The sequence below is a fragment of the Cervus canadensis genome, chromosome 20 (genome assembly GCF_019320065.1).
Source record: "Cervus canadensis isolate Bull #8, Minnesota chromosome 20, ASM1932006v1, whole genome shotgun sequence".
Lineage (NCBI taxonomy): Eukaryota > Metazoa > Chordata > Mammalia > Artiodactyla > Cervidae > Cervus > Cervus canadensis.
The window spans coordinates 45,717,439-45,744,910 of record NC_057405.1 but is presented as its reverse complement, the minus strand read 5'-3'; the positions used below and the strand labels follow the sequence as shown (position 1 = coordinate 45,744,910).

At 36.7% G+C, this 27,472-nt stretch overlaps 1 protein-coding gene across 1 annotated transcript in view; it reads left to right on the top strand.

Moving 5' to 3' along the window:
* Positions 1 to 26,677, top strand: part of RFX6 (regulatory factor X6) — a 52,208-nt gene extending 25,531 nt beyond the window's left edge. Inside the window, exons 7-19 of the mRNA XM_043439506.1 lie at positions 4,388 to 4,495; positions 8,008 to 8,085; positions 8,203 to 8,316; positions 10,376 to 10,425; positions 12,789 to 12,948; positions 14,099 to 14,243; positions 15,557 to 15,666; positions 16,607 to 16,724; positions 18,157 to 18,279; positions 19,103 to 19,309; positions 20,737 to 21,249; positions 22,430 to 22,642; positions 25,253 to 26,677. Of these exons, the coding sequence (XP_043295441.1) occupies positions 4,388 to 4,495; positions 8,008 to 8,085; positions 8,203 to 8,316; positions 10,376 to 10,425; positions 12,789 to 12,948; positions 14,099 to 14,243; positions 15,557 to 15,666; positions 16,607 to 16,724; positions 18,157 to 18,279; positions 19,103 to 19,309; positions 20,737 to 21,249; positions 22,430 to 22,642; positions 25,253 to 25,428 (2,115 nt within the window). The 3' untranslated portion in view covers positions 25,429 to 26,677. The remainder of the gene's footprint in view (positions 1 to 4,387; positions 4,496 to 8,007; positions 8,086 to 8,202; positions 8,317 to 10,375; positions 10,426 to 12,788; positions 12,949 to 14,098; positions 14,244 to 15,556; positions 15,667 to 16,606; positions 16,725 to 18,156; positions 18,280 to 19,102; positions 19,310 to 20,736; positions 21,250 to 22,429; positions 22,643 to 25,252) is intronic.
* The last annotated feature ends 795 nt before the right edge of the window (positions 26,678 to 27,472 follow it).

The following is a 27,472-nucleotide window of genomic DNA, read 5'->3' as shown; positions in this document are numbered from 1 at the left end:
AAATGCAAACAAAATATTATGTACAAAATTGTTATTGACTATGGTGTAAAACATATCAATCTAAATGACTAATAATAAGGAATGGTTGAATAATTTGTAAGACTTTTATAGGACTGAATATGATATCATTTATTAAGACTTTTAATGACATGGAGAAGTGTTAGGAAGCAAAACAGGATGCAAAAACAAATATATGTTTATATGGCTTCAAATACATAAAATGTATAACATAAAACTGGATATATATCATATATAAGTGATAGAGGATTAATATCTACAAGTACTATGCAGTATGGTAGCCACTAGCCACAAATGACTATTAATTACATAAAATAAAATATTCAGTTTCTTTGTCACATTATTTACATTTCAAGTGCTGACTAGTGAATATTGTATTTGAACAATGCAGATAATAGAACATTTTCATCATCCCAGAAAGTTCTATCAGATGGCACTGTTTTAGAGTGTGTTCAACTCAATAATAAAAATTGTCTGAGCCACCAGAGAAGCCCAATAACAAGACAACCCAATAGAAATGTAGTAAAGTATGTGAACCGGAGAAGGCAATGGCACCCCACTCCAGCACTCTTGCCTGGACAATCCCATGGATGGAGGAGCCTGGTAGGCTGCGGTCCATGGGGTCGCTAAGAGTCGGACACGACTGAAGTGACTTAGTAGCAGCAAAGTATGTGAACAGGCAAGTCACCCAAGATGAAAAAGAATGACATATGTAGTGTTGGTGCTCATGGTGCCTGCTCTGATTGACCGGGTTCTGTAACGTGTGTGTGCGTGCGTGCTAAGTCGCTTCAGTCGTGTCTGACTCTGTGTGACCCCGTGGACTGTAGCCCGCCAGGCTCCTCTGTCCATGGGATTCTCCAGGCAAGAATACTGGAGTGGGTTGCCATGACCTTCCTCAGGGGATCTTCCTGACCCAGGGATCGAACCTGTGTCCCCTGCAGCTCCTGCATTGCAAGCAGATTCTTTACCACTGAGCCACTGGGGAAGCCCTCTATAATGTGTAGTCAATATTTTGAATACCACCCTGCCAATAAATATATCTATTTTTAAATCAGGAAAATGAACATTAAAATCTTAATGAGTAATCATTTTACTATTACTGAACTAGCAGCAATTAAAACTATTAAAACATAGTCATGTTAAGAATGGGAGCTAAGAAGCTTTTCTAAATGGTAGAAGGGGCAATACCTAATAAAACAGAAAGTTCGCACACATTATGACTGCCTTCCTAGAGAAACCTTCACACTGTGCACAAGAAGGTATGCATGTGGATGTTCATTACAGTATTGTTTATAATTTCAGAATACCAAAAAATAAAATTCTATTATGATATAGTAGGAAAATAAAATTTTATACATTTAAGAAAATACTACACTGCTTTGGAAATGAGTGAACTATAGTCCTAAGAATCAAATTAGGTTCATCTCGAATACTTAAAGTTGTGTGAAAAAAGCTCGTTGAATGTAGAAAAATACATACTATATGGTACCAGTTTTAAAGCAAATAGTGTATGTTATTTAAAAGCATTTACATATGAGGTAAATTTTTAAAGGTTTGTATAGTAATGATATAAACCAAATCCAGAACATTAATTATTCCTGGTGAGGGGGATGGGAATGAAATTAGAGAGGGCAACAGAGGCCACTTTAATATTTCAAATGTCTGATGTCTCAAGATGGTAAGTATGAGTATTTATTACTTTTTATATATACCTTCTTTTAAGTTTTAAATGACTCATAATATAAAAGTGAACAAAATCAATGGCAATAAAAGCAAAACAAAACATGGAGAGGAAATTAAGACTCATTATCAGCCAGCAGTATGAATTTTGATTGCTTAAAATGTTTTATTCATAAATATAGTGGTTCACATTTCAAAAATATCTTAGAGAAAGTCTCAGAACCCTTTAATTGCCAGGAATAAACAAACAAATGAAACCTAGTTTTAATACTTTATTCTGGTCGAAGAAAACTTTTCCTGTGAATCTTCCAGTGTGGGTCCAATTTTATTTTCAGTGGCTCTAGTAATGAAGTTGCCATTATTTCCTAGGGAATAGTCCCTTGATTTCATACATTTCAACCAGGAAGTTTCCCTGATAGCCTTCTCCTTAATATCAACCATTCATGACCAGTTTAACAACTTTGTACCAAGATAAATAGCAAATCCTCCCTCCTTGGTATATGCTTTTCAAATATTTGTAGACTGTTATCATGCTCTCTTTTAGTCATCACTTAACCAAACTGTGCAGCTTAAATCCTTTAATCTTTCCTCATAAATCAGACCCTCTTGCTTCTAATCATATTGTTTCTTTTCTGTAGGTTCCTTCTTGTTTTCTTTTGGAAATAAGATTCCTAATCGTTCAACCAAGAGTAGTGAAGTCATCAGTTGAGAGAAAAAAAAAAGAAAAAGAAACAGACCTCCATAGCTGGTCTAAGATTTGGCACCTCATTTAGTGCAATTAAAATAGAAAACCTATTAGTGGAATTAAAATGAACATCTTCTAATTTTTCCCAGTTTATCAATCTCTCCTTTCTTTTTGTGTTATAGGTTCTAGACAGAATATTATCATTTAATTTATACCAGCTTTGTACACATTTGTTAACATATCCAGGCAAATTTAATTTTTGAATTTTTTTCTTCAGGCACTCTTCCCCCTGTTGATGTTCCATATGTGTTGCTAGCTTCTATCACAAAACTATTATTTATCAGCATGAGAGTTTTAAATAATAGTTAAAAGACGTATACTCTGTTCCTTAATATGTGTTTCCATAGCACTCTAACATTTTTATTGGGAAATGTATTATTGTAACACATGCACACACATGGAGTTTTAAAAATAAGCATAAGATAAAAACTCATGACCTACCTCATTGTTTAAAAGAGAAGTCCTCTTTGTGCCCTCACCACAATCACTTCCTGTCCCTACCAAACACTACTGCTCACAGAATTTGGTGTTAATTACTCCTTTGTCCTTCATTAAAGTTTATCACTTATGAATATATACCATCAATATTAAATAATGCAGTGAGGCTGTACTTAGTACCACTGAACTGTGTATTTAAAAATGATTAAAATAGTAAATATTATATATTGCTTATCATTGTCCAATTTGTTATCACCAATGCATTATTTATTATTGGCCCTACATAAAAATGGATTCACTTTTTCTATGACTTTCTGGTTTCATTCAACATTAGGTTTTGTAATTCATCAATGTTAATATATGTAGGCGTTCTCCACAAACAAAACCAACAATCAGTTGTGACCTATGAGTGTGTGTGTGCATGTTCAGTCAGCTGACCCTTTGCAACCCAATGGACCGTAGCCCGCCCTGCTCTTCTGTCCATGGGATTTCCTAGGCAAGAATATTGAAGTGGGTTGCCATTTCCTCCACCAGGGCATCTTCCCAACCCAGGGATCCAACTTGCATCTCCTACATCTCCTAACAGTGCTAAAGGAAGATTCTTTAACACTGAGCCATCTGGGAAGCCTTTGCTAAGGCTCTGGTTCCGTCATGACTACGTATTCTTACTCTCTTCTTTATGTGTGGGTTTCTTGTAGGTACATTAGAATTGCAGTATTATATGTTACTTATTTGTCACTTTTTCTGATTTTCGGAAAACTACCAGAGGGTTACTTAGTGGCTCAGTCGTGTCTGACTCTTTGCAACCCTTTGGACTATAGCCCACCAGTCTCCTCTGTTCATGGGATTTTCCAGGCAAGAATACCAGAGTAGGTTGCTATTTCCTTCTCCAACCTTTGAAGGGTGTGTTCCAAAAGATTCAAAAGAGAACAAGTACCTGAATTTGACAGAGGGAAGGAGGTTGAGAAGGGAAAATCATGAGTACTAGTTTGGAAATCTGAAGAATTAGTCTTTAATCACAATTTTACCACTAATTATCTTTGAGGCATAATAAATTAAACTTCTTACCATCTCATTTATTTAATCCATAAATGATTTGGTAATTCATAAGTGAATTTGGCAATTTCTGACCCTTTCATATTAATTTCAGTAGTCTAAAAGTAGCTGTTTTAAAACATGTCATTAACAAATGTAAACTTGTAAACTAAAATTTCTAAAAGTTGTGAAAACTGAAAGTATTTAAAACTAAAGTCTGAAGTAAAAGAAAAATGCCCAGACTGTGAAACTATGTATGATTTGGCAACAGTAATTCTGCTGAAATATTTAGTTTATCCAGGTGTTTGATCTAATAAACAGTTTACCCAAATCTCCTGACTTGTTATGGTTTGAAAGATAAAGAATGAAATTTTGTAGGTTTCTATATTGTTAGAATTGTATGTTGTAGAATTGTATGTCATTATCAAATAGTTGATAATGATTTATTTCTTTTCATTTTTTAAATTATAGGGTGGCTTCACTCGTAAATATTCACTTAGCTCAAAAACTGGAACACTTCTTCCAGAATTCCCCAGCGCTCAACACCTTGTGTACCAAGGATGCCTTTCTAAGGACAAGGTATCAATTAAAGATACTTCTCTATTGATTTTCCGATATGTTGGTTTCATATCTCAATTTGCTGGGAATCTCATGGCACTCGTGGGAAACAGAAATCTGCATAATCAAACATAATTGACTGATTTATAGGAGGGACAAATGTTTACTAACATCGATTCAGGACTTTCCAATTAATTATTTACCATCTCCCTGATAGTATATTATCAGAAGGTGGTAAAATAAACCTCAAAAGACTAAAGTTTATTTTTTATTTAAAACTCAGTATCAAGGAAGAAAATCCTAGAATGTGCCTATCATATGCAATTTCTTTCATTTTAAGTGTTATATTTTTCTATTAGCGCCATTTCATTTCAGTAATTAGTCATCAACCACTTCTCTAGGACAGAATTTGTTCCTATCACTGAGGGAGAGATACCTAGATGAATGGAAGGACCTTGCTTGAAGATTCCAAAGATTCTTCTCAATTATAAAACTTTGTGCTCTGTTGCAAAATTTTTTGAAAGTTAAAGAAGAAGCAGTTTCCTGAACTTCAGTTTATAAAATAAATTTCAATGCTTGTGTAGTAAAGTCTAAAGCTAAAAGCTCCTCTATTTCTAGACTTCTAGAGGCATTTGCTGGGTATCTGCTGGCTGACTAATGGCAGGATCCATTATTATATCAAAGCATAAAGATTTCTGCATTCTTTTCAACTAAAGTTTATTTTCTATTAGCATTTGAGAAAATATTTTTCACAGTATTTTAAATCAGTTCATATTTTTAAGGTGCAAAGACAGATGAATATGATTAACAAAGTCCAGCTGTATTTAGTAATGGGCATTTGTAGAAACTGGAAATAAAAATGACACGCTGTTAAAAAGGTTTATTCATAGATAAGTAGAGATGCACAGTAACTTCATTCTAATTTATAATAATGACAGACTTATTCTCCCAGTTAGGAACAGGCGAAATATTAAAGGTAGTTCTCAGATCCAGGCAAGCCTCCTGAAGTATGTCCACTTCCTACTATGCTCCTCTCCCATCATATTTCTCAAGGTCATCACATCATCTTTTAACCTTATGGAAATAATATGACATTATGACTTCAGATTGGAGATACCTCCAGTAAATGTTAACATGTGACAATTTGTGGGGGAACTTGTGGAAATCTGAGGGACCTTGGGGAACACAGTTCTTTGGGGGAGGGTATTGTTGGCTCACCTTTGTGGAGAGGATGGCTCACATGCAAACATATCAAGAAGATGTTTACTGTGTAAATATACCAGGTGAGGAGGGTGACGGAGAGAGTAACAAAGAAAAAAAGAAGTGAGGAACATGTTCCAGTAGTTTATTTCAGCCTTCTCTGCTAACCTCCAAGGAATTCCTTATCTGTCAACTTGAAAAACTGGTCTGTAAATCATTTTTCACTCGGTATTCAAGATGCTTAAATAACCTCTGGTTTCTAAATTCATTCCCAGTGGCCCCCATCATGAGCCCCATACTTCCCTTTGTCCTCTGAGGACAGCTGGACCCTGCCTTTTACCTTCCTAGCCAGTAGCCAAGTTCCCCAGGTAACATGTCAGTTTGTAGAAAGAGGGGTGTGGCTGAAGCTGAACACTTTCAAGCACCTACTTTCTTGAGGCAGATATGATGGAGGCTGCCTAGTGAGAAGCTGACCCCAGTGAGCGGTGTTTGCTGAAGCTGAGGGACCTGTTTTTGCCCCCAGCAGAGCGTCACTCAAGACAGTTGCTACCCCCTCACTTGCTCACTGACTTTACTAGAGCGAAGACTTGCTTTTGATTCTACCCTCTGTAATGTTTATGTTTATATGTAATGTTATGTTTATAAAGACTGCAAAATATGCTACAATGCAAAGTTCTTACCCTAGACTGTGTAACTATTAAATAAACAAAGTACCAATGATAAGATTTAAAATTTCTGATGCTGTCTGTATAGAAGAAAAAAATTTTGACACAAATAAATGGAAACACTTGTGAAGATAAAAGTTCACTTGTTCTTTAGTGGCTCTCAGGGGCCAAAGGGTTAATTTTTGACAACTGTTATTAATTCCTTTCTATCATTCATGCTGTTCTTATCCTCATTTAAAACTATGTCTTGTGGTCCATCTGAAAATATAAAATTGTTGCTTAAGGTAAAGAGCATATTTCATTTGCATCAGTGGTGACGTATCCTGGCAGAGGAGTGTAGTCAGCATACCTCCTTAGAGGTAGATTGGTAATTTGCATGCCATCATTATACAGCTTTACACTAAACCACAAAGATGTCTGATGTCGCTGGGCTGCAGGGATAAAGGTTGGAGAGCAAAGAATTGGAGTAGGACACCCCTGTCACCATCACCACCCTAGATACTATAAAGATAAAAATAGTTAACCATAGCATTGTATTATGGATTACTCCGGCCACTTTCATGTGTTAATTTATTTAGTCCTCATAACAACCCGATTAGATATTTACTGTTTTTATGATCTCCATTTTATAGATGAGGAAATTAAGACACATAAATGTTAAGTACTTTGCCCAACATCACATAGCTACTAAGTGGCAGATGAGAGCTAGCATTCAAATCCAGGTATCCTGCAGGCAGAGTTCACACCTCTAACATCTAAGCCTGTTCCCCTGTTCACATAGAACACTCACCCTGTAACAGGTAGGAATATTTCTAGCTTATAAAAATAAAAATGTTTTGAACATGGGTGTTCCTAGTTTGCCAGAATATTAACAAGTTCTAACCCTCTGCAAATTGTAAGATGTTTTAAGATTTTCTATCTGTGGATACAAGTACTGGTGTATACATGTACACCATGTATACATACAAAAATAGAGAATTTTTGTAACAGACATTTAATGTTGAAATCTTTTTTGGCCAACGAGTCATTTGATGTTATTAGTAATTTGAGGTAATACAGTAAGATTTTATACTTTGCATGAGGAAACTTGTTCCATGTGCATCACGTCTTATTTTATCTTCTCCAACACCTTATAAGTAATATGTTATTACTACTTGAAGATACAAAGCTTGGGGTCAGAGACAAAGCAACTTGTGCAAAACAGTGAGGTGGAGCCAACGTTCAGTGTTAGCTGACTCCACAACCGAAACTGGAAACCACTGCACCACCCTGCCCACACACCTGCTTAATAAAACTGTGTGAAGAGTTACTGTATGTTACCATTTTATGTTTATTTCTCCAATCAAAGGAGATTTTCTTATTAAGCAGAAAACTACAATGTCACTTTTATCAGGGACTGATAGTTCCCTGAACAATCACTTTTTTCGTTTCTCTTATCACACTGTCCTGCAGCTATCCATTTGCTCATCCTTCTCCCTTCATAAGGCAGTATGCTCCTTAAAATAAGAATTACGCCTTTACCTTTGTTTCCTTGGCATTGAGCACAGCGCTTGGTCCATAACAGGAATTTTAAAGATGTGTTTGAATATATGAACAAATGTATGCATGAACAAAATGAAGGCAGCATTGAAAGGGTGCTTTTGATAAGATTTTTCTTCCTTGATATAGGTTGATACCCTAATAATGATGTACAAAACTCACTGCCAGTGCATCTTGGACAACGCAATAAATGGAAACTTTGAGGAGGTAAGAGGAATAAAGAACACTTTGCTGACTGTATTATGTAAACATTCTTTTCTTGTTTTTCATACAAGTTCACGTTAAGGAAAAATGTTAATGTACGTACTCTTTGCTCTCAACTAGATTCAGCATTTCTTATTACACTTTTGGCAAGGAATGCCTGATCATCTTCTTCCCCTGCTTGAAAACCCAGTTATAATTGACATTTTCTGTGTTTGTGACTCAATTCTTTATAAGGTAAGCTCTTTAGGATGACTTAAACATATTTCTCATTCCATCTAAACTTCTCAATATGTTTTCAATAAACTTGTTATTTCTAGCTGGAGATACACTATTAATTTTTTCTGATTAGAAAGCAATCAGCTTAATAGTATGTATGTAATAGTGAATGTATTTTAATATAAATTTATATTAAGTAATACAAAAATCAGTTTCTGTTTACAGCTAAGAATGATTCTAAATGTGACACACTTCCATAAAAACTTACATAATTTTATTAACTGTCTAAGATGTTTTCAGAATAAATAGTATCAGAGTTTGGGGAAAGCAGAATTACACACTCTTACAAAACTAATAACTTGAAAAATCTGGAAATCTCTAATGTTAATGCATTACTGATGAATTTTGTTATTAAGCCAAATAAGAGTCCCTAAGTGTCTACAGAAGGATCAGGAAGGATATTGAAAGCAAAGAGGAAATGGTTGGCCACAAAACCAGCCATTCAGCTGGAAAGAGGGTTGAGCTAATTCCCCCAGGAATCTGTTCCCAAGTGAGAGTACATAGAGGTCCAAGCTGAGGGAGAAAACTGTATTACAATTTGGGTATTTTGAATTGAGTCTATCTGCATTAACCTGTTCAATTGTCGTAAGGAAAAACAAAAGCTTTCCTTTTAAAACATATTAAGGATTTGGGTAAGCAAGAAAACCCAAGCTGGAGCTCTCTTACGTATTTCAGAGGAATAATCCATCTAAGTTAGTTGCTGCTATTACCTTCTCAACTTTGCAGAGAAGTAAAGCAGACACTAAACAGTCCAGAAGCATCTTTGCACATCGAGAACTGGGCTTGACCTAGGATGAGGGCGTCCATATTTTCATCCTCTATTCCATTCTTCCTTACTGCAGCATAAGAGAATAGAGTAAGTGCTGTATATTCTCTACCTTTAGTTAAAGTTGAAGGAAAGCAAAGGAGGGCAAGGATTGTCTCATTTCTCTGGGTCAAATAAGAATATCATCATGTAGAGAGAAATGGTTCAGTTTGCACTAAGTGATTATCTGCAATGTTTAAGACATGAGGAAGTAATCGGAAAGGTGAAAGCAGGTGGTTCCAAGAGTGGGTAAAGACCTGGGCTCACACACACACATTTACCAGCAGCAAGGTAAAGCTGTTCCGACTGTCTTTCAGACCTCCAAAAAATATCCGTAAAGCATGGCTTTCCCCATTGCCAAATGGTCTATTTCTTTGCCTTCAGCACAAAAGTCCAGAGTGTAAGTACCTTTCCATACACAGTTTTTCTCACAGTGAGCACTGTAAATAGAGTAGTGTATTGTAACATGAGCTTTGGCAAGACCTTCATCCCACCTCTAGAGATTGCTCAGCTTTTAGTCCTTAAAACTGTACATAATCACCAAGGCCAGTTCACTGGTGACGAGCATACTGGGCATCTACAATACTGTCTGGGTTTTGTGTTTCATATACATGGACTACATGTGCATTTTGCTAGTAGGCTACACAGGCCTTTGTAGATGAGTGTTTACTCTCATTTTGAAATATCTTCTGTAGCCCTCTTGGTCCTCGTCCCCAGACTGGCCCACTCAGTTTATGAGCCAGCCCAAGGTATCCGTATTGTTCATATCCTATCTGATTCCCCATCTCCTTTATTTATCAGTTTCTCCTGAGTTGGTATCAGTCAGCACTAATTTTTTCTTTCCACTTATTCTCATCAAGGTCCTACTCACCATCTCACCCATGTTTAAGGTTCAGTCAGTCTAGCCCTTTCTTTTCAGTGTCCTTTATGTTCTGAAAACTAACACTCTGTACTCGGTATATTCCTGTCACCTGCTTAACTGGCATTGCAGTATTTCTATATACCCCTCCCCTTGCCTTTTACACACACACAAACACACATACACAGTTCACATATACATTCATTTTCGAGATAAAAGTATAACTTTCAGAAATGAGTTAACATATTATTCTCTAGAAAGTTCGGAATAAAAAGTAGCTGACAAAGAGTAAATGTGTCTCTATAGAAATATTGAGTAAGGTTTTATGTTAACTCTCTTTTGCTGTGATTAAGGTTCTTACAGATGTACTCATTCCTGCCACAATGCAAGAAATGCCTGAAAGGTAGGTTCCGTCAATAAAATATGATACTTGTTTGTAAAGAGTTTAACCTTATACATTATAGTAAAGCAAAACATTAAGTAGAAATTCATTCATTTGCCAGTATTATTTTCCTGCTCCTGTCCATTTGTATTAGCTGAAGAGATGTGCCTCAATCTTTATATTCAAACCTCAATGAACAAAATTGATGGGACAGTCCTGAAATCCCTTTGAGAGCTGACCAAGTGAAAAATAAATATTTAAGTATAGTTGACTTTAAGATACTGAGGAAGTTCTTCAATGGAAACTGGCTAGAGAGAGATAAATGGGATAATTCGTGGAAAATAACCACAATAATAAAAGCATAAAGAAAATTGTTTTATATTTATTATACTTTAGTCTTAATTGTGAAAATCAGAAAGTAACATAATGGAATTATTACCTTCTTTTTAACAAAGGAGTAAGATCTCAAATGGAAATGATGCCTGAAGATTTTTCACAAAGTCTTTTCTGATGTAAGAACAATAGAAACTTGAAACAAAGCCAATTTAAAAAACAATAAATTCTAATAAAGTAATGAAATTTATTTTAGTATTTGGGGATACAAATATACATAGGCGGGGATAATAGGTTCTCAATAAATACATGATGATTGATAAAACAATCTTTATTTTTTATTTACCTTTTCCTCTAGACTAGTTCGTTTGTTTAAATAGTAGTTGGTTTGTCAATAGTTTCTTGTAATTATTGATTATAATCTTTAAGCATCTAATCTGAGCTCTGAATTAGGTAGACAACACTTCTGTGTCACAGCAGAATGGCTCTGCTTTACACAGTGACAGGCATTCAGTCACGTGCCGTGTATGCCGCACTTCCTCACTGAGTCGTGTCCGACTCTTTGCGACCACATGGACTGTAGCCCACCAGGCTCCTCTGTCCACGGGATTTTCCCAGCAAGAATACTGGAATGGGTTGCCATTTCCTTTTCCAGGGGATCTTCCTGATCCGGGGATCGAACCCAAGCCTCCTGCATCTACTGCATTGGCAGGCAGATTCTTTACCACTGAGCCACCTGGGAAGCCATTCAGCCATGTAACTAACAAGTAGTAACAGCTGAATTTTATTAAACATAGTGTGGGAGTTTAATCTTACCTAAATTATCTCACTTAATTCCTACAACCAACCTGAAAAGTACCATTTATATATTTATCTCTTAAGTATGCAAGTAGTTTATATTCATTTAGAAAATGAAAAACATGCATAAGTACATTTAAAAAATCAACTGATAATCTTAGATTTTTTAATGTCAGGTTATTATCTCACAAACTTTTTTCTAGGAATGTTAAAAAATGGAATTATAGTACATATACTATTGCAGTATACTGTGAAAATCTTTCCATATCAACAAATACAGATGAACATTTTTTAAATGATTGGATAGACATCCAACATCTGAGAAATACTATATTTAATCAATTCCTTTTCATTGAACAATTGGATTTTTTTTGGAAAACAACTTGTCACACTATTCCAAACTGTTATGATCCCGGATTCACAAAGAGGAACCTAGGAGTACAAAGAAGTTAATTTATTTGCCCAAATTAGTAGGAAGCAGAACCTAGATTTTAATTGTCTGTTTAATTCCAAACTCTGCCTATTTTTATTGCTTTACCATGCCACTGCTCCCCAACATATGCCCCATCCTAAATATTTTTAGATCAGTTTTGTTACGATGTCATATGTCGGTTGTTGACTGATTTATAAATTTTTGTATATTCTCATATATACACAACCAACATTTGCAATTTTCTAAATGAGGTCCTATAATTTGTGGTAATTTATTCTAGTTATATTTGAATTATAGAATTATTAGGAATTTGAAATATAGGAATCATGAAGAATTATAGGAATATGTTACTAGAAACAAATATTAAATACCTGAAATGGCATTATGATCCCTATGCATGTCTCTCAAGAAGCCATGATATGTATAATCAAATGTACACTTACCTTTTCCCAGAACTATTTTACAGAAGATGATTGAATTATCAATATTGATAATAAAGTATATCTTTATTGATCACTTTCTGTCTGCCAAGTTTTAACCCAAACACTTTCCATGAATTATTTCATGTAGTCCTCATGAATTTCATGTAGTCCTGTGACATGAATACTATTCTTATTCCCATTTAACACATGAGGAAATTAGAGTTTCAGGAGATTGAGTATTTTGATCAAGATGATAAATGGCAGACCTAGGCTGACTTCAGTCATGTTCTTAGAATCACAGAATAATACTACACCTCTATCAAACTGCTTTTATTTAATGCATTGTGAACTATTTAGTATTTAATATAGAGTTTTTTGTTCTTTGGGAATTTTTATAGCTTATTAGCAGACATAAGAAATTTTGCTAAGAATTGGGAACAATGGGTTGTTTCATCCCTGGAAAATTTGCCAGAAGCTCTAACTGACAAGAAAATACCTATTGTGAGAAGATTTGTATCATCTCTGAAACGACAAACATCTTTCTTACATCTTGCACAGGTACGTCAGTCAGCCAAGGGTATCTGAGTCACCAAATCAAAATTGAATCATTTGTTAGCAAAGACTGAGGAACTTTAAGAGACTAGGGACAAAGTAGACAACAGTTAAATCCAATGTGAGATCCTAGAGTGAATGCTAGAACAGAGAAAGGACATTAGTGGGAAAACTGATGAAATTTGAATTATGCCTATAGTTTAGTTACTAGTATTGTACTCACGTTGGTTTCCTGATTTGGGTAATATACAATGGTTATGTAAAATGATGACGTGAGGAGAAGCTGGGTAGAGAGTATCTGGAAATATTCTACACTATTTTTTGCAACTTTTTTGTAAATTTAAAATTATTTCACAATAGAAAGTAAAAAGAGAAAAAAACCTTTTGAATGTAATGTAAAACGTAAAACTATTTGCCACATGAACTCTATTAATAAATAAATCCAATTAATAAAATTAATAGATTGTGGGGAATGAGCCCATCTGATATTTTGAAACCCACAACACATTTTAAGTGAAAGAAAGTGAAGTCACTCAGCCGTGTCCGACTCTTTGCGACCCCATGGACTGTAGCCTACCAGGCTTCTCTATCCATGGGATTTTCCAGGCAAGAGTACTGGGGTGGGTTGCCATTTTCTTCTCCAGGGGATCTTCGCGACCCAGGGACCAAACCCAGATCTTGCGCATTGTAAACAGATGCTTTACCATCTGAGCCACCAGGGAAGTCATTTTAAACTACTTCTAATTTAGTTCTCTTAAATAGGAGGAAAAAAGTAATTCTTAAATTAGAGTTATGTGTTTGTATAGTGTTAAAATATACTTCCCCTCTCCTCAAATGATCCTTTGCTTTATGAAGGTCATCAGCCTCTGAAATTTTGAAAGATTTGCTTAGGATAGTTTCAGATAAGAAATATAACATTGTGAAATTCTTATTTTATGACCATGGATAAAAAAATAGATTTTCTTATTCCAAAAATGGTTTTCAAACCTTTAACAGAGATGACCATGAGTCTCAGCTCTTGCTTTTAGTTTTAAAATGAGAAATGAGTTATTTATGATACATTTCTCTCAGAGAATTATTTCTCTAGAAGCTAAATTTTTCTTTAGATGGAGGGTCAATGACATAATTTAGTATCCTTTTCACTTTCTTTATGCAGATTGCCAGACCAGCTCTCTTTGACCAGCACGTTGTGAATTCTATGGTGTCTGATATCGAAAAGGTTGACTTGAATAGCATCGGATCTCAGGCCCTTCTCACCATTTCGGGCAGCACGGACACAGAGTCTGATGTCTACACTGAATGTAAACCTTCTCTCTTGGTTTAGAGCAGGGAGTCTCAATCTCAGTGCTATCCATGTCTTGGACTGGATAACTGTTTGATGGGACAGGGCAGGGACTGTCTTGTGTATTGAAGGATGCTTGGCAGCATCCCTGGGCACTATCCCCGACATGCCAGTAGCAGCCACCCCAAGCTGTGACCACCAAGTATTATGTCTCCAGACATTCCCAAGTGTCCCCTTGGACTACAAAATCATATCTGTTTGAGAAACCTTGGTTTATAGAAATACTTTTAATTTGAAAAATTGCTCTCTATTTTAAAACAGTTGTACTTACTGATTGTGAAAAACCTGGAAAATATAGACAATGTTAAGAGGAAAGTAAAAGCCATCTATAATCTCATTGTCGAGCAATAACCCAAATAGAAAAAAACTTAGGGATAATCAAAATGGTTTTGAGTTTTCTTCCAGTTTTATATTACATGCATGTGCATTTCCATGTGTTTTCCACTCTTGGCATCATATGGTGTACAATGCATATCAAAATGATATCTCAACGCAATCCTGTTTTTCAAAGCAGAAGTGCCCTGCTTAGGTTTGGACAGTCTGACATTTACCAAGCAAGTATATGTGACCATACAACCAGGCTCCATTTCCCAGGGATAACAACCAACTGTTTTTTCCTACCATTTCTCTCTGAAAAAACCAAAAAAATGCAACCTCCTATAGGCTATAACTCACTGCTCTCTCGGGACAGTCTAACCTTACTCCTGCTTTCTGTTTCCTAACAAAATTATATTACCCTTTGGGATTCAGTAAACCTCAAACTGTTTAATAAAATGACAGCCTTAAACTGCCCCTTTAACTTTTACATGATAAAAGATTATTTATTTAAGTGGCTCATTTCTGCAAGGCAGAATTTAATTTTTGCTAAAGATAAAGGGTATTTCAGAAAGCAGGAAATCAACAAGTCTAGCTTAGTTCATTCATTAACTTTCAACTAATCCATTGCATTTAATGAAAGCATTGCATTCCAAATGAATTATCATCTCTATTGACAACTTATTCCTCCCTAGTGTATAATATATAAACCTGCATTTCAGTATATACCAAGACATATACACTTGTGACTAAAATTTTGAAGAGTAAAGAACTAAGGACTTTTTGTTAGTTTGCAGGATATGAAATTAATTTCTTTAACACATTTAATTTAATCTACCTGTCTTTCCCTTTTATACTATTAAATTACCAGTTATTCTAGTTTTAGGTTTTATCTTGGGTTCAAAATAGAATACAATATTAGGCTTTCTTTTTTTTTTTTTTCTTTTTACATGGTAGATGATTCTATCACAGTGTTCCAAGAACTGAAAGATCTCCTTAAGAAGAATGCCACTGTGGAGGCTTTCATTGAATGGTTGGATACTGTGGTGGAGCAGAGAGTTATTAAGGTATTTTTCAATGATATATTCAGAAAATAAGATTTGTTAATAGCAAATGCTAAACTGGCTGTGATTTCTTGAGTGGTGGGGGGTGGTGATAGGATATGTGTAATAATGCTTTGAAAAGCTTTTGAAACCCTACCAATAAGGTAAGTTAAATATCAAGATTAGAAATACGGCAGATTTGAGAACATTGGACATGAATTGGATTTTATTTATTGTTTTCTGACAGACTACAAGCCACTGTGCCTTCGCTATCAGTCAATAAGTTTACAACTGAGTAACATCAGTAGTGAAAGATAAAACTGGAAAGATCTGGCCCTTTTCTTAAAAAGCATGTTCTCATAAAAGGTGACAGAAGATATAGTTTTAAGTAATTTGCATTTTTTAATTCCAGGAGCTCAGTATTTTGTGTTTTGTATGTGGTTTCTTTAACTCTTTCAGTTAACCTTCAAGTCATCCATCACACAAGGCCATAAGAACAAATATATCCATCACCAATTGGTGTTAGCCATTCCATATCAAGGAAACTACTTATAGTGTAGGAACATTTTTTTCTCCTGGAAGGAAAACAGATTAACATTCAGGACCAGAGAAGTCAGTTAATCATTCACAGAAATATATAACCCTTTCTTCATACTTCGCTTCTGCTCTTTTTAAAGCTCTGTCAAAGGAAAATTGAGAGAAAATATTTTGTAAATTATTTCATTTTGTTGTCCAGTTCTGTTAGGTAATAAAACCATACAGAATAAAGATCTATGAACCTGAGAAATGACAGCAAAGACAGATGAAAATTAAAATCCCTGGACAGATCATTTTATTTGATGAAATAAAAGGCATGCTATGCCATCTGTCCATCTATCAGTTTATCTACCTCTTGATCTTATGTACGAAGCATGTAATGATGAGATGAGATTTTATAGTTTCGTTTTTGTTGCTTTACTTTTAGACCAGCAAGCAAAATGGGAGATCATTAAAGAAGAGGGCTCAAGACTTCCTGCTGAAGTGGAGCTTTTTTGGTGCTCGAGTAATGCATAATCTCACCTTGAACAATGCATCCAGTTTTGGTATCTTATGTGCTTTATGAAATTCTTCTTAGATGAATTACATCATTCATTCCTCAGTCACATTTCCTATCAGTTATTAAATGTGTGGCACTGGCACTTCTCCAATCTGACTATTAAACCAGTAGACAATGATTGTTATTAGCCTGGGTATTCGAGTGAGACCACTTGCAGAGTTAAATCCTTACACTGCTTTTCTTAGAGTCTGCTTCTACCCAAGCTAGTCTGCTCATTGTAGAAATGGGAGAATATTTCTTTCATTGGGTTACATAGGCAATTGAGTGAGGTGATATATATAAAAATACATTGCCAGCAACTGGTATACACAGTAAATAGTAGCTGTAACCATTACATTCCATCAGTGCTTGGATAAATTTCCTTTGTTAAACAAGCAAATAAATAATAATCCATACATTACTTTCCAAAGGCACTATTCATTGCAGTGTGGTAAATGTCTGCATCTTTTCCAGGAACCCACATAGCTGTATTCCAAGAATCAAAGAGCTGATTAGAAGACATGCTATCATATGTTTCTGAACCATCTTTCCTGATCCATATGACTTATGAAAAGATTGAGTCAAGTTACCTTATTTAAAAGTTGAATACCTTCTTTTTCCTAAAATTTCTCAGATTTTCTGTTGGTAATTATAATGCTATCTACTGGAAAGTACTTCTGCATTTGTAATTGCATTTTGCAAAATCTTCACATTATAAAATAAGTTACAATTAAGTAAATTGTTTTCATTTAATTTCCAACAAAATTAGATTAAATTGGTGAACTTGTATTTTTATCTATTATCTGAAATTTGTTGCTTATACTTAAGGTTTCTTAAATTATACAATACTTAATCCTGACTTTATTATTAAAAAGAGCTCATTGGGAAATCTATTGAATAAAAGAAGTTTAAGGTTTTCCAGGACATCTTCCACATGAAAATTACTCCTTTTCTTTTTTTTAAATGAAAGAACATTTTGTTCGGAGAAAAAGGCATCTTCTCACTTGATATTTTTTTCAGACCATGTTGGCTATTGTCTAATTATTTAGTCCAAAGTAAACAGAAATAGAGGAGAGTAGAGCTCATTCTCCCCAGGTTAAAGCTTATCACACTCCAATGTATGCCCTCTTAAAGCATAAAGCATGTCTCACTTTCATCCGTATTTTCCTTTGATGTAATTAGTGGCCAAAGAGCTGGCAGGGCAGTACACACAGGGAGCTGGGCAGGCGGTTCACAGAAAGATTAGACCCACGTCAAGCATGTTGGTCTTAGCAGGTCATTTAAAGTCCAGCAAGTATTTGTTTGTTTCAGTTGCTCCTTGTAAAGTGCTGCGAGATGGTCACAAAGATAACTTGACTTCTCTCTTTTTTCTTTCCTTCTCTTTCTTTCCCTTATTTCATCTCGAAATACCCTCTTCTCATTCCTCATCCATAAACAAGGTTCTTTCCATTTGATCCGAATGCTTCTTGATGAATACATTCTGCTGGCCATGGAGACCCAGTTTAATAATGACAAAGAGCAGGAGTTACAGAATTTATTGGACAAGTATATGAAGAATTCAGGTAATTTAAAATGTACATCTTATTTTGCATCTTTCTTTGTTGAAACCTAATTTCAGGAATTTGTAAGCACACCTGTTAAGTGGATTGATAGTAGACTCAGATTTTTCCCCACCAAATTGTCACTACTGACACAGAATACTAACACTAAGAGAGCCCTATTTCTTCTTTCCTCCATTGGTCCATAGAGTAGTCAAGTAGTCAACTGGAAACTCTGAAGAATAAAATTGATATTCTTAACTTCTGAGAACTTAGATAAAATTGGAGAAGTGACTATAACACAAATATAACTATAATTCAAGACAACAGGTCTTATAAATGGTGCAGAGATGAGTTCTATAGGAATTTAGACAGGGAAGGAAACTCATCGATTCGGCATGTGATGACTCGCATTTTGAAGGCTATTCACTACAGGATTACTTAGTGCCCCTAAGAAAACACCTGGATGGCTGGATGGCATCACCGATGCAACGGACATGAACTTGAGCAAACTGTGGGAGATGGTGAGGGACAGATAGGCCTGGCATGCTGCAGTTCATGGGGTCACAAAGAGTTGAACATGACTGGGCGACTGAACAAAAACAACAAGAAAATACCTATACCCACAAGTATATGGTTAACAAAGCCCAGCACCTCTGCCAAGACCAAAGGTCTGCCAGTCTTATTTCCCATGGAAAACAGTTCTCAAAAATTTCCAGGTTTATGACACAGCCCTGGAACATTTACAGTTTTTATTTTTATTTGTTTGTTTTGTTTTGCCCTTGGGCTTATCTACTAGGAATGTGGTAATGATGTTAGCTTTCCTACTTAAAACAAAACTTTCCAGATGCAAGTAAAGCCACCTTCACTGCTTCTCCGAGTTCATGCTTTCTGGCCAACCGTAATAAAGGGAGCACTGTTCCCAGCGATACTGTGAAGAATGAAAGCCACATGGAGACAGCCTATCTTCCTCTGTCATCTAGTCAAACTGGAGGCTTAACCTCTGCTCTGCACCCATTCCCTGCTGGGAATACAGACAACATGCCGCTTCCAGGTAGGCTGTGAGACAACCAAGAACATCACTTAGGCTTCAATATGTCTCACAGGAACCTATTCCTTTGTTTTCTTAAAGCTAATAACCTCCAGGTGTTCCAAGAATAAAAAGGCTTGTCTCCGATGACTTCTAATAAAGCTTTATAATATTTTTGTGATTGTCAACATTTGTCATTCATATTTTTATCAACACCATTTTAAAGACAGACATCACACTTTAACATACTCTTCTAGTTATATCAGAAGTCCAAATACTTGGTTATTCTCACTTGGTTGAATAAAGAAATAGATTAGGTGTCCACAAAATCCTTAAGATGCTTTGAAAGTCAAAAAATATGAGCTACTTGCTTATTTATGGATTTTGAGGAGACTTTATTTGTCCTCCATTAAAAAATAAATTCAGGGGACCTGCAACTAAAACCTGATGCAGCCAAATGAATAAAAAAATTTTTTTTAAAAAGATTCAGCTATTTTAGGATAACCATCAACAAAAATTTTTCTCTTTGGTCTATGGTTCCCTGTTGGTCTGAATGTTTATGGCTTAAACTAGCTACTAGATAATACTTTAAGTCCACTTATTGCCTTATGTCTTCCTTGAAATCCTTCTATATACCTTATTTGTTGGACACACAGAATTTTAACCCTGGAAAGGCTTTATAGTTCAGGGGCCTAATTCCAACAATGGAAAGCTGGAGGCCCAGGGATTTGGTAGCTTTCATAGCTCACTGCTCATCAGTGGGGTTTGCATGAAGTTTTGAATTGGCTGCTTTGAAGCCCAGCCATGGTCTTTTTGACATTATTGCGTTTTTCTTTCACACTATACATTGGCTTCCCAGGTGACACTAGTGGTAAAGAACCTGACTGCCAGTGCAGGAGACATAAGAGTTGCAGGTTCGATCCCTGGGTTGAGAAGATCCCCTGGAGGAGGGCACGGCAATCCACTGCAGTATTCTTGCCTGGAGAATATCATGGACAGAGGAGCCTGGTGGGCTATAGACCATAGGGTCACAAAGAGTTGGACATGACTGAAGTGATGGGATCTACAATATCCCTTCTATACATCAAACCATTTAGCATTCAGTGTGTTTTTTTTAATTACAGAGAAAGGTAAACAACAGACCCTTTGCCCTTCCCAAGCTTGAGATGATTAGAGAATCATCTTTATACAGATGGAAGGATGAAGCCTTCCCAGGCTCTTCTCCATGGTCAGTAACTCCAAAAGTTGCCACTGTTGTGAAATACATACATGTTGTGATGATATTTTTAAGCCTAGAGTTTTGTGTTTCCCCAGTCCTGTTATTTTTGGAGGTTAGAAATGATCTAAGTTGGAAAAAGACATATTAATAAATCTTTTGCATAATTTTAAATGTTGTGAGCCCATCTGTTTTTAATCTGCCACTAGTGAATGCTCTGATAACTTTTTTCCAGGTCAAATGGAGCTTTCCCAGAGTTCTGGTCATCTGATGACACCACCTATTTCTCCAGCTATGGCGAGCCGAGGAAGCGTCATTAATCAAGGGCCAATGGCAGGGAGACCCCCGAGTGTGGGCCCAGTACTGTCAGCCCCATCACACTGCTCAGCATACTCAGAGCCTATTTATCCGACTCTCCCTCAAGCCAATCATGACTTTTATGGGACCAACTCTAACTATCAGACTGTGTTTAGGACACAACCTCACACCCCATCAGGACTCTATCCTCATCGCCCGGAGCATGGTCGATGCATGGTCTGGAGTGACCAGCAGCTTTCTAGAGACTTCTTCAGTGGCAGCTGTGCTGGGTCCCCATATAATTCTCGGCCACCTTCCAGCTATGGACCATCCCCACATGGCCAAGATCCACATAGTCTGCAGTTTTTAAATACAGGAGGCTTCAATTTCTTGAGCAATGCAGGGGCTGCCAGCTGCCAAGGAGCAACATTGCCTCCTAATTCACCTAATGGTATTGAAATTTTTAAAGAATTTTTCCTTTCCTGAGATGGCAGTTAGGCAAAACCAGACATTGAGTTCCATCTCTGGTGAACAGCACGTCATCCTGTGTAGAACTTTCTCAAGATCATGGAATCTTAGACATTTGGAGCTAATTTCAGCCATGTATAAGTGTATCCTTGGGCTTCCCGGGTAGCTCAGCTGGTAAAGAATCTACCTGCAATGCAGGAGACCCCAGTTTGATTCCTGAGTTAGGAAGTTCCCCTGGAGAAGGGATAGGCTACCCACTCCAGTATTCTTGAGCTTCCCTGGTAACTCAGATGGTAAAGAATCCACCTGCAATGCAGGAGATGTGGGTTTGATCCCTGGGTCGGGAATATCCCCTGGAGGAGAGCATGGCAACCCACTCCAGTATTCTTGCCTGGAGAATCCCCATGGACAGAGGAGCCTGGTGGGCTACAGTCCATGGGGGTCACAAAGAGTCAGACACGACTGAGTGAGTAAGCACAGTGCAACACAAGCATATCACTAATTCTTGTGGCTTGATTACAATTGCCCTTCTAAATGCCACACAGGGTGAAAACATTGTCAAACCATGTTAGCCCCGAAGAAGAATGTTCTGTCCTTTGAAGGTATTTTTAGTGAATAATGTTTCTTCCAGAGAACTAGCAGCAGATCTTAAAGATTAGGACCCAGACAGTGCTTCCTGTTGGGCTGGTAAAACAGGTAAAACCACTCAGTTGAAAAGCTGTGTGGACTTATTCAGCCACCAAAGTGGCTGTCCTGTTGCTCCTCTCCTCAGCATAGACCAGTCCTCCCCCCAGAAACATGAATCTGTCAGTAAAACTGGTACTTGATAAGTAGAGTAATCTTTGTGAAAGGCTAATAGTGCATTTCTCTTCATAGGCATCATAAGATCTAATTAATTTAGAGAAGGGAAATATGAGAGAGGTATAGTCTTATATCTCAAGATTAATAATATGATAACTCCTACTTATTTTAAAAGCAAAAAACATAGTGAACCATATCCATATATAAGCATATATCCAACTGTATTGTAAATGTTGATGTCAATGTAGTATTGACAGTAGGGTATCTCTAGGGATCTCTCCTATTACCTTGTTCTTTCATTTTTCTTCCTGAATATTATTTGCCATAAGTTAACTCTACTTTCTCAACACTTTCTGTCATAGGGTACTATGGGAGCAACGTCAACTACCCAGAGTCTCATAGACTTGGATCAATGGTGAATCAACATGTTTCTGTCATCAGCAGTGTTCGCTCCCTGCCTCCATATGGTGACATTCATGATCCGCTCAACATTTTAGATGATGGTAGTAGAAAGCAGACCAGCTCATTTTATGCAGACACACCACCTTCAGTTGCATGTCGAACTCCCGTAGTAGGTAAATTATATTAATAGTTTTTGAAAATATTTTTAAAATGTTGTTAACCTCAGGTATCCAGTATTAACTGGGCACTCATGTTCCCACCTTTGGTTTATCAGTTTAGATCTGAAGTTATGTTTTTGAATCTGTTAGGAACAGTCTTAATCATTTTTTCAATATATATGTCACCATGCAACCTACTGCTAGATCTGTTATTCTTTCCAAAAAGAATCTCTGGCATCTAATTTGTATGAAAATATTTCATATAACCTATCAAAAGTAGTCTAAAAAACTGTAAGGGCAATAATGATATATTTTTCTCAGTTTCTCTTATTCACCGTTGGAAGCAGGGCCAGTGACAAGAGCTGTCTTTGGACACTATAATCTCCATCAGTATCATAAAACCACTCCAGGTTTTTAAAAATGGTAACTTGAGAGGAAAGTTACTATCACTTTCTCATTTGTACATAAAATGTGATTAGACAACCTTAGAAAATGTTGTTTTCTTAGTCTATAACGTACATTTTAGGTAAAAATGAGCAAAACCATATGTCTGCCATGAATTCCCCTAGCATCTTATTTCAACAAGTTTGCTGTCCCTGAGAAAATCCCACAACTTGTACTAAATGATTCGCCAGCCCCCAGCAAAGTGTCTGCCATGTAGTAGGATCTCCGTATATCAGTGAGTTGAAAAAAGGGAACAGAAAAAAAGGCATAGATTTAGTCTCTAAACCCACTAATAATGTAACACAGGGCAAGTATATATCCATGTAAGTATCAGGGCAGGTGCAGTGTTCATGTTTATATGAGATGATTGAAATCTTCCAATGGAATTGATTTCAGATTAGCGTTAAGTAGAGGGTATCAACACCCAAACAGAGCATAAGGGAAAACTGAATAAAGCCCATTCTCCTCTCTCAGTGTGTTTTTCCAATAATTCAATAGGAAGCACTTCTTCCCTTCCTATGGCCATTACACAGGCTCCCTGAGCAGAGTCTGCCAGCTCATCTCATGCCATCTGCATATGGTCATTGCTTCTGGGTTGCTCTAATGAAGCAGAAAATTCCACTTCAGGAAGTTTCCTTGCTATGAGACTAAGATGTACCGTGTTACTGTTGTTACTATAGTTCTGTTTACTTGTAGAGAGAGTAGACACCTTGATGGAACATAGTTTGGGCATAGGAGAGACTCTTAAGTTTTAGTTGTCTGAGCTGGCTTGTAAGTGAATTGCAAAGAAGGCTTCAGGGTGAAAAGAGGGAACAGAGTGAGCAGACTGAGCACCACAAGGGGTGTGTGTGTGTGTGTGCTCAGTTGCTCAGTCGTGTCCGACTCTTTGTGACCCCATGGACTGTAGCCCACCAGGCTCCTCTGTCCATGGGATTTTCCAGGCAAGAGTACTGGAGAGGGTTGCCGTTTCCTTCTCCAGGGGATCTTCCCCACCGAGGGATGGAACCTGAGTCTCCTGCACTGGCAGGCAGTTTCTTTGCCGCTGAGCCACCTGGGAAGCACCACAAGAGGAGTTAGGACCTATAATTAAATGTCCTTAGTTATGAACCTGCTTTTTAGTGACAGAGATGATGGTACTTAGAAAAAGAAGAAAAACAGTACTGAGAAAGCAGCAACCAAAAATGCAGGAAATGTAGTGTTAGTGAGCGAGTTAGTGAACAATTTTGAGAACCTGCTGTGATGGGCCAATCCTCATTTTAGGTGTGCAGTTATGGCAGTGATCAGGTCAGAGTTCCTGCTTGTAAGAAGTCTACATTCTCGTAGGGGAAGATCAAGCAATGAAAATATTTTTTAAATGCATTAAAAAAGATAATTTCAGATACTCTCAGGTCAATTAAATATTAAGGTAAAACGACAGATAGTAATGGATGAGCTGCTTTAGCTAAAATAGTTGGGAAAGGAATCTTGAGGCAGAAACATTTGAGTTGAAAGCTGAATGATAAGAAGGAGGTAATGTGAAGATCTGATGGTGCAAGTTCTAGGCAGAAGGAATGGCAAGTTGCATAGCCTCTGAAATGAGAATTCTTTGGCTTCAAAGGGTAGAAAGAAGGCTCATGTGTTTTGAGCATGGTGAATGAAGAGAGGGGAGTGAAATAAATTAGAAGGCAGAGGCCAACTCACCTAGGGTATTATGAACCAGGGCAAGGAGCTTGGATTTTGTTCTAAGAGTAATGGAAAGTCATTGTAGCATTTGAGAAGAGGGACAATTTGATGTCCACTTCTGCAAGACTATCCTAGCCACTCTCTACAGGGTGAAAAGTGAAGCAAAGTCCTGAGACTAGTTAGGCCTCTGTGTTAGTCCAGGTAAAGAGAAGATGGTAGTTTGAACTCCAATTGTGGAGATGCAGATGGAAAGAGGAAGTGGACTAGGGGTATATTGTGGTGATAAAGTTGTCTGAATTTACGTTTGAAATTGAGTTTTCTTTGTGAAATATGTTGAAGAAGGAAAATGCAAGGGGGGAAATGAAAGAAAAGATGAGAATTGCTCTGAGATACCATACACACTCAAATTTAGTACAGATATATATGCTAAATGCACAAGTAAGTATGAAGGCTTAAAGTGAGTGCCACAGAAAAAAGAAAAAATCTGTTTTCAATTGCTAATTATATTTTCCCTTACAGCATCCAGCCTGCAAACCCCAATTCCTTCCTCTTCCTCCCAGTGTATGTATGGAACTTCCAGTCAATATCCAGCTCAAGAACCCCTGGACTCCCATGGAGCAAACGGTAGAGAAATGGTATCCTCTCTACCACCAATCAACACTGTGTTCATGGGAACGGCAGCTGGAGGCACTTAAAGCAAGAGTATTGGGTGGGGTTTGAAACTAAAAAATCTCTACCATTCAAATCCTATCTACTCAGACTGCCATCAGAGAAAGAAAATGGACTATCCAGTGGCAGGATATTGTTTTTCAGGTCACTGGTATAAAACTGTGGACAACTCCATAATGAATGGAAATACTTGCAGAATTTGCCTTGCAAACAATTTGTTTAGAATGTATGTGGTCCCATTATTAATTACAGCATCAAACATTATCAAATGAACCAATGGAGGTTTGAAGATGCAAACATTTCAACTATAAAGATTTAATATTTCTCTTCTTAATTTATTGAAAATCTGTGTGCTGTTTCATTTTTGGTTTTTTAAAAAGAGAAACATTTATTTAATGCTTTTAAAATACTTTTAATTTATTAGGATCACAGAATCATTGTTTACTATCCCTTATTTGACAATAAGTCAAATGTGTATGGCTACCTCCTATGGAAATGTTTACAGGATCAAGACTTCGTTCAATTCAGCCTCAACCAAAGATGCTTGACTTTCAATTCCTGTGCATTAGTATGATCATTTATGTTACATAGCAGTATTCTAATTCTATGTAACTGAATGGAGATTAAAAATGCTTTCCTTCTTCATTTAAAAAAGATAGGAAGAAATAAAGTATAGAAATATTTTTAAAGGCTTGGTTGCTCTCAGGGCTGGTACTGTTTCTAAAGAATTCTTGGGATTTGCAGGCAAAGTTCCTTGGTATATCAAATTAAAACCAATAATTCTATAATATTTGCATATCAGATCCATGCATATAAATACAAAGAAATTGTGACTTGTACACTGTTTGAACTTCTACAGATATGGAAACAGTGTTTAATTGAGTACTTTGCTTAGAAACTGAGAGTGAATGAGTATTTAAGGATCATCTAGATGCAAAAACAAACACAGAAATGAAGGATTCATTAAGTATAAACCAATGCAATTTGATACACCATTTATCAAGCTGAATCTTTTTCATACGTCTTAAGTGAAAGGTCTGTTGTTAAGACTCGTGGCCTATGGTAATGGGAAACTTCTATCAACTTTACAGGTTTTTTCTATAATCTTATGACAGGTGTTCTATTATTTTTATTAAGCATAGGGTTATACTGTAAGCCCTGGGTACATTATAAAAGGATCTGTAAACCCTAAACACGCATTTTACATCCTGATGTAATTTGGTAAAGACCAACTGTGGAATTGTTTTCAGCAAGCAATAAACAATTATCTGTGGACTTGTTGGAGTGTTGCTACCATTTGCTAGTATGTAGTTATGAGCTAGTTAATTAGCAGAAATATTTTGCAACAATAACAAATCATGAGAAATCTAAGTGTCCTATTCTTTGCTATGGTAATATCATGAGTACAAAGGAAATGAAATTAATAAGGGCTTGGACTGAAGGGGAGAAAACAAAACAGCTTTAAGAAGTATTTGGCCATGAATATTAAAACCTGAAAACCAAATTTCAACTGTATAGTAATTAAATACATATTCAGCATCTGTTTTGTGTCAGACACAATGAAGATACAAAGATGAAAAAGACAGTACCAATATCTTTAGTAAGGTCTGATGTAATGAGAAAGGGAAGATAAGTAAAATCTCAACTGAAGATTTTGATTAAAAAGCAAGGTGGGGAAACGATGTTTAGGGAACATCTAGCCTTGGCTCAGACAGTAAAGCGTCTGGCTGCAATGCTGGAGACCCGGGTTCAATCCCTGGGTTGGGAAGATCCTCTGGAGAAGGAAATGGCAACCCACTCCAGTACTCTTGCCTGGAAAATCCCATGGACAGAGGAGCCTGGTAGGCTATACAGTCCATGGGGTCACAAAGAGTCAGACACGACTGAATGACTTTACTTACTTTACTTAGCCTAGCCTTAGTTGGAGGGAGGAAGTGGATTTAGGAAGGAATTAGCATAAGAATGGGCCACTTAGAAGGCTGTTTCTTTCATCCACACACCCAGCAGGTAAGTGCAGAGGCAGTGGGGAAGAAGAATGATTGATGAGGGAGAGACAGAAGCATAAGCACC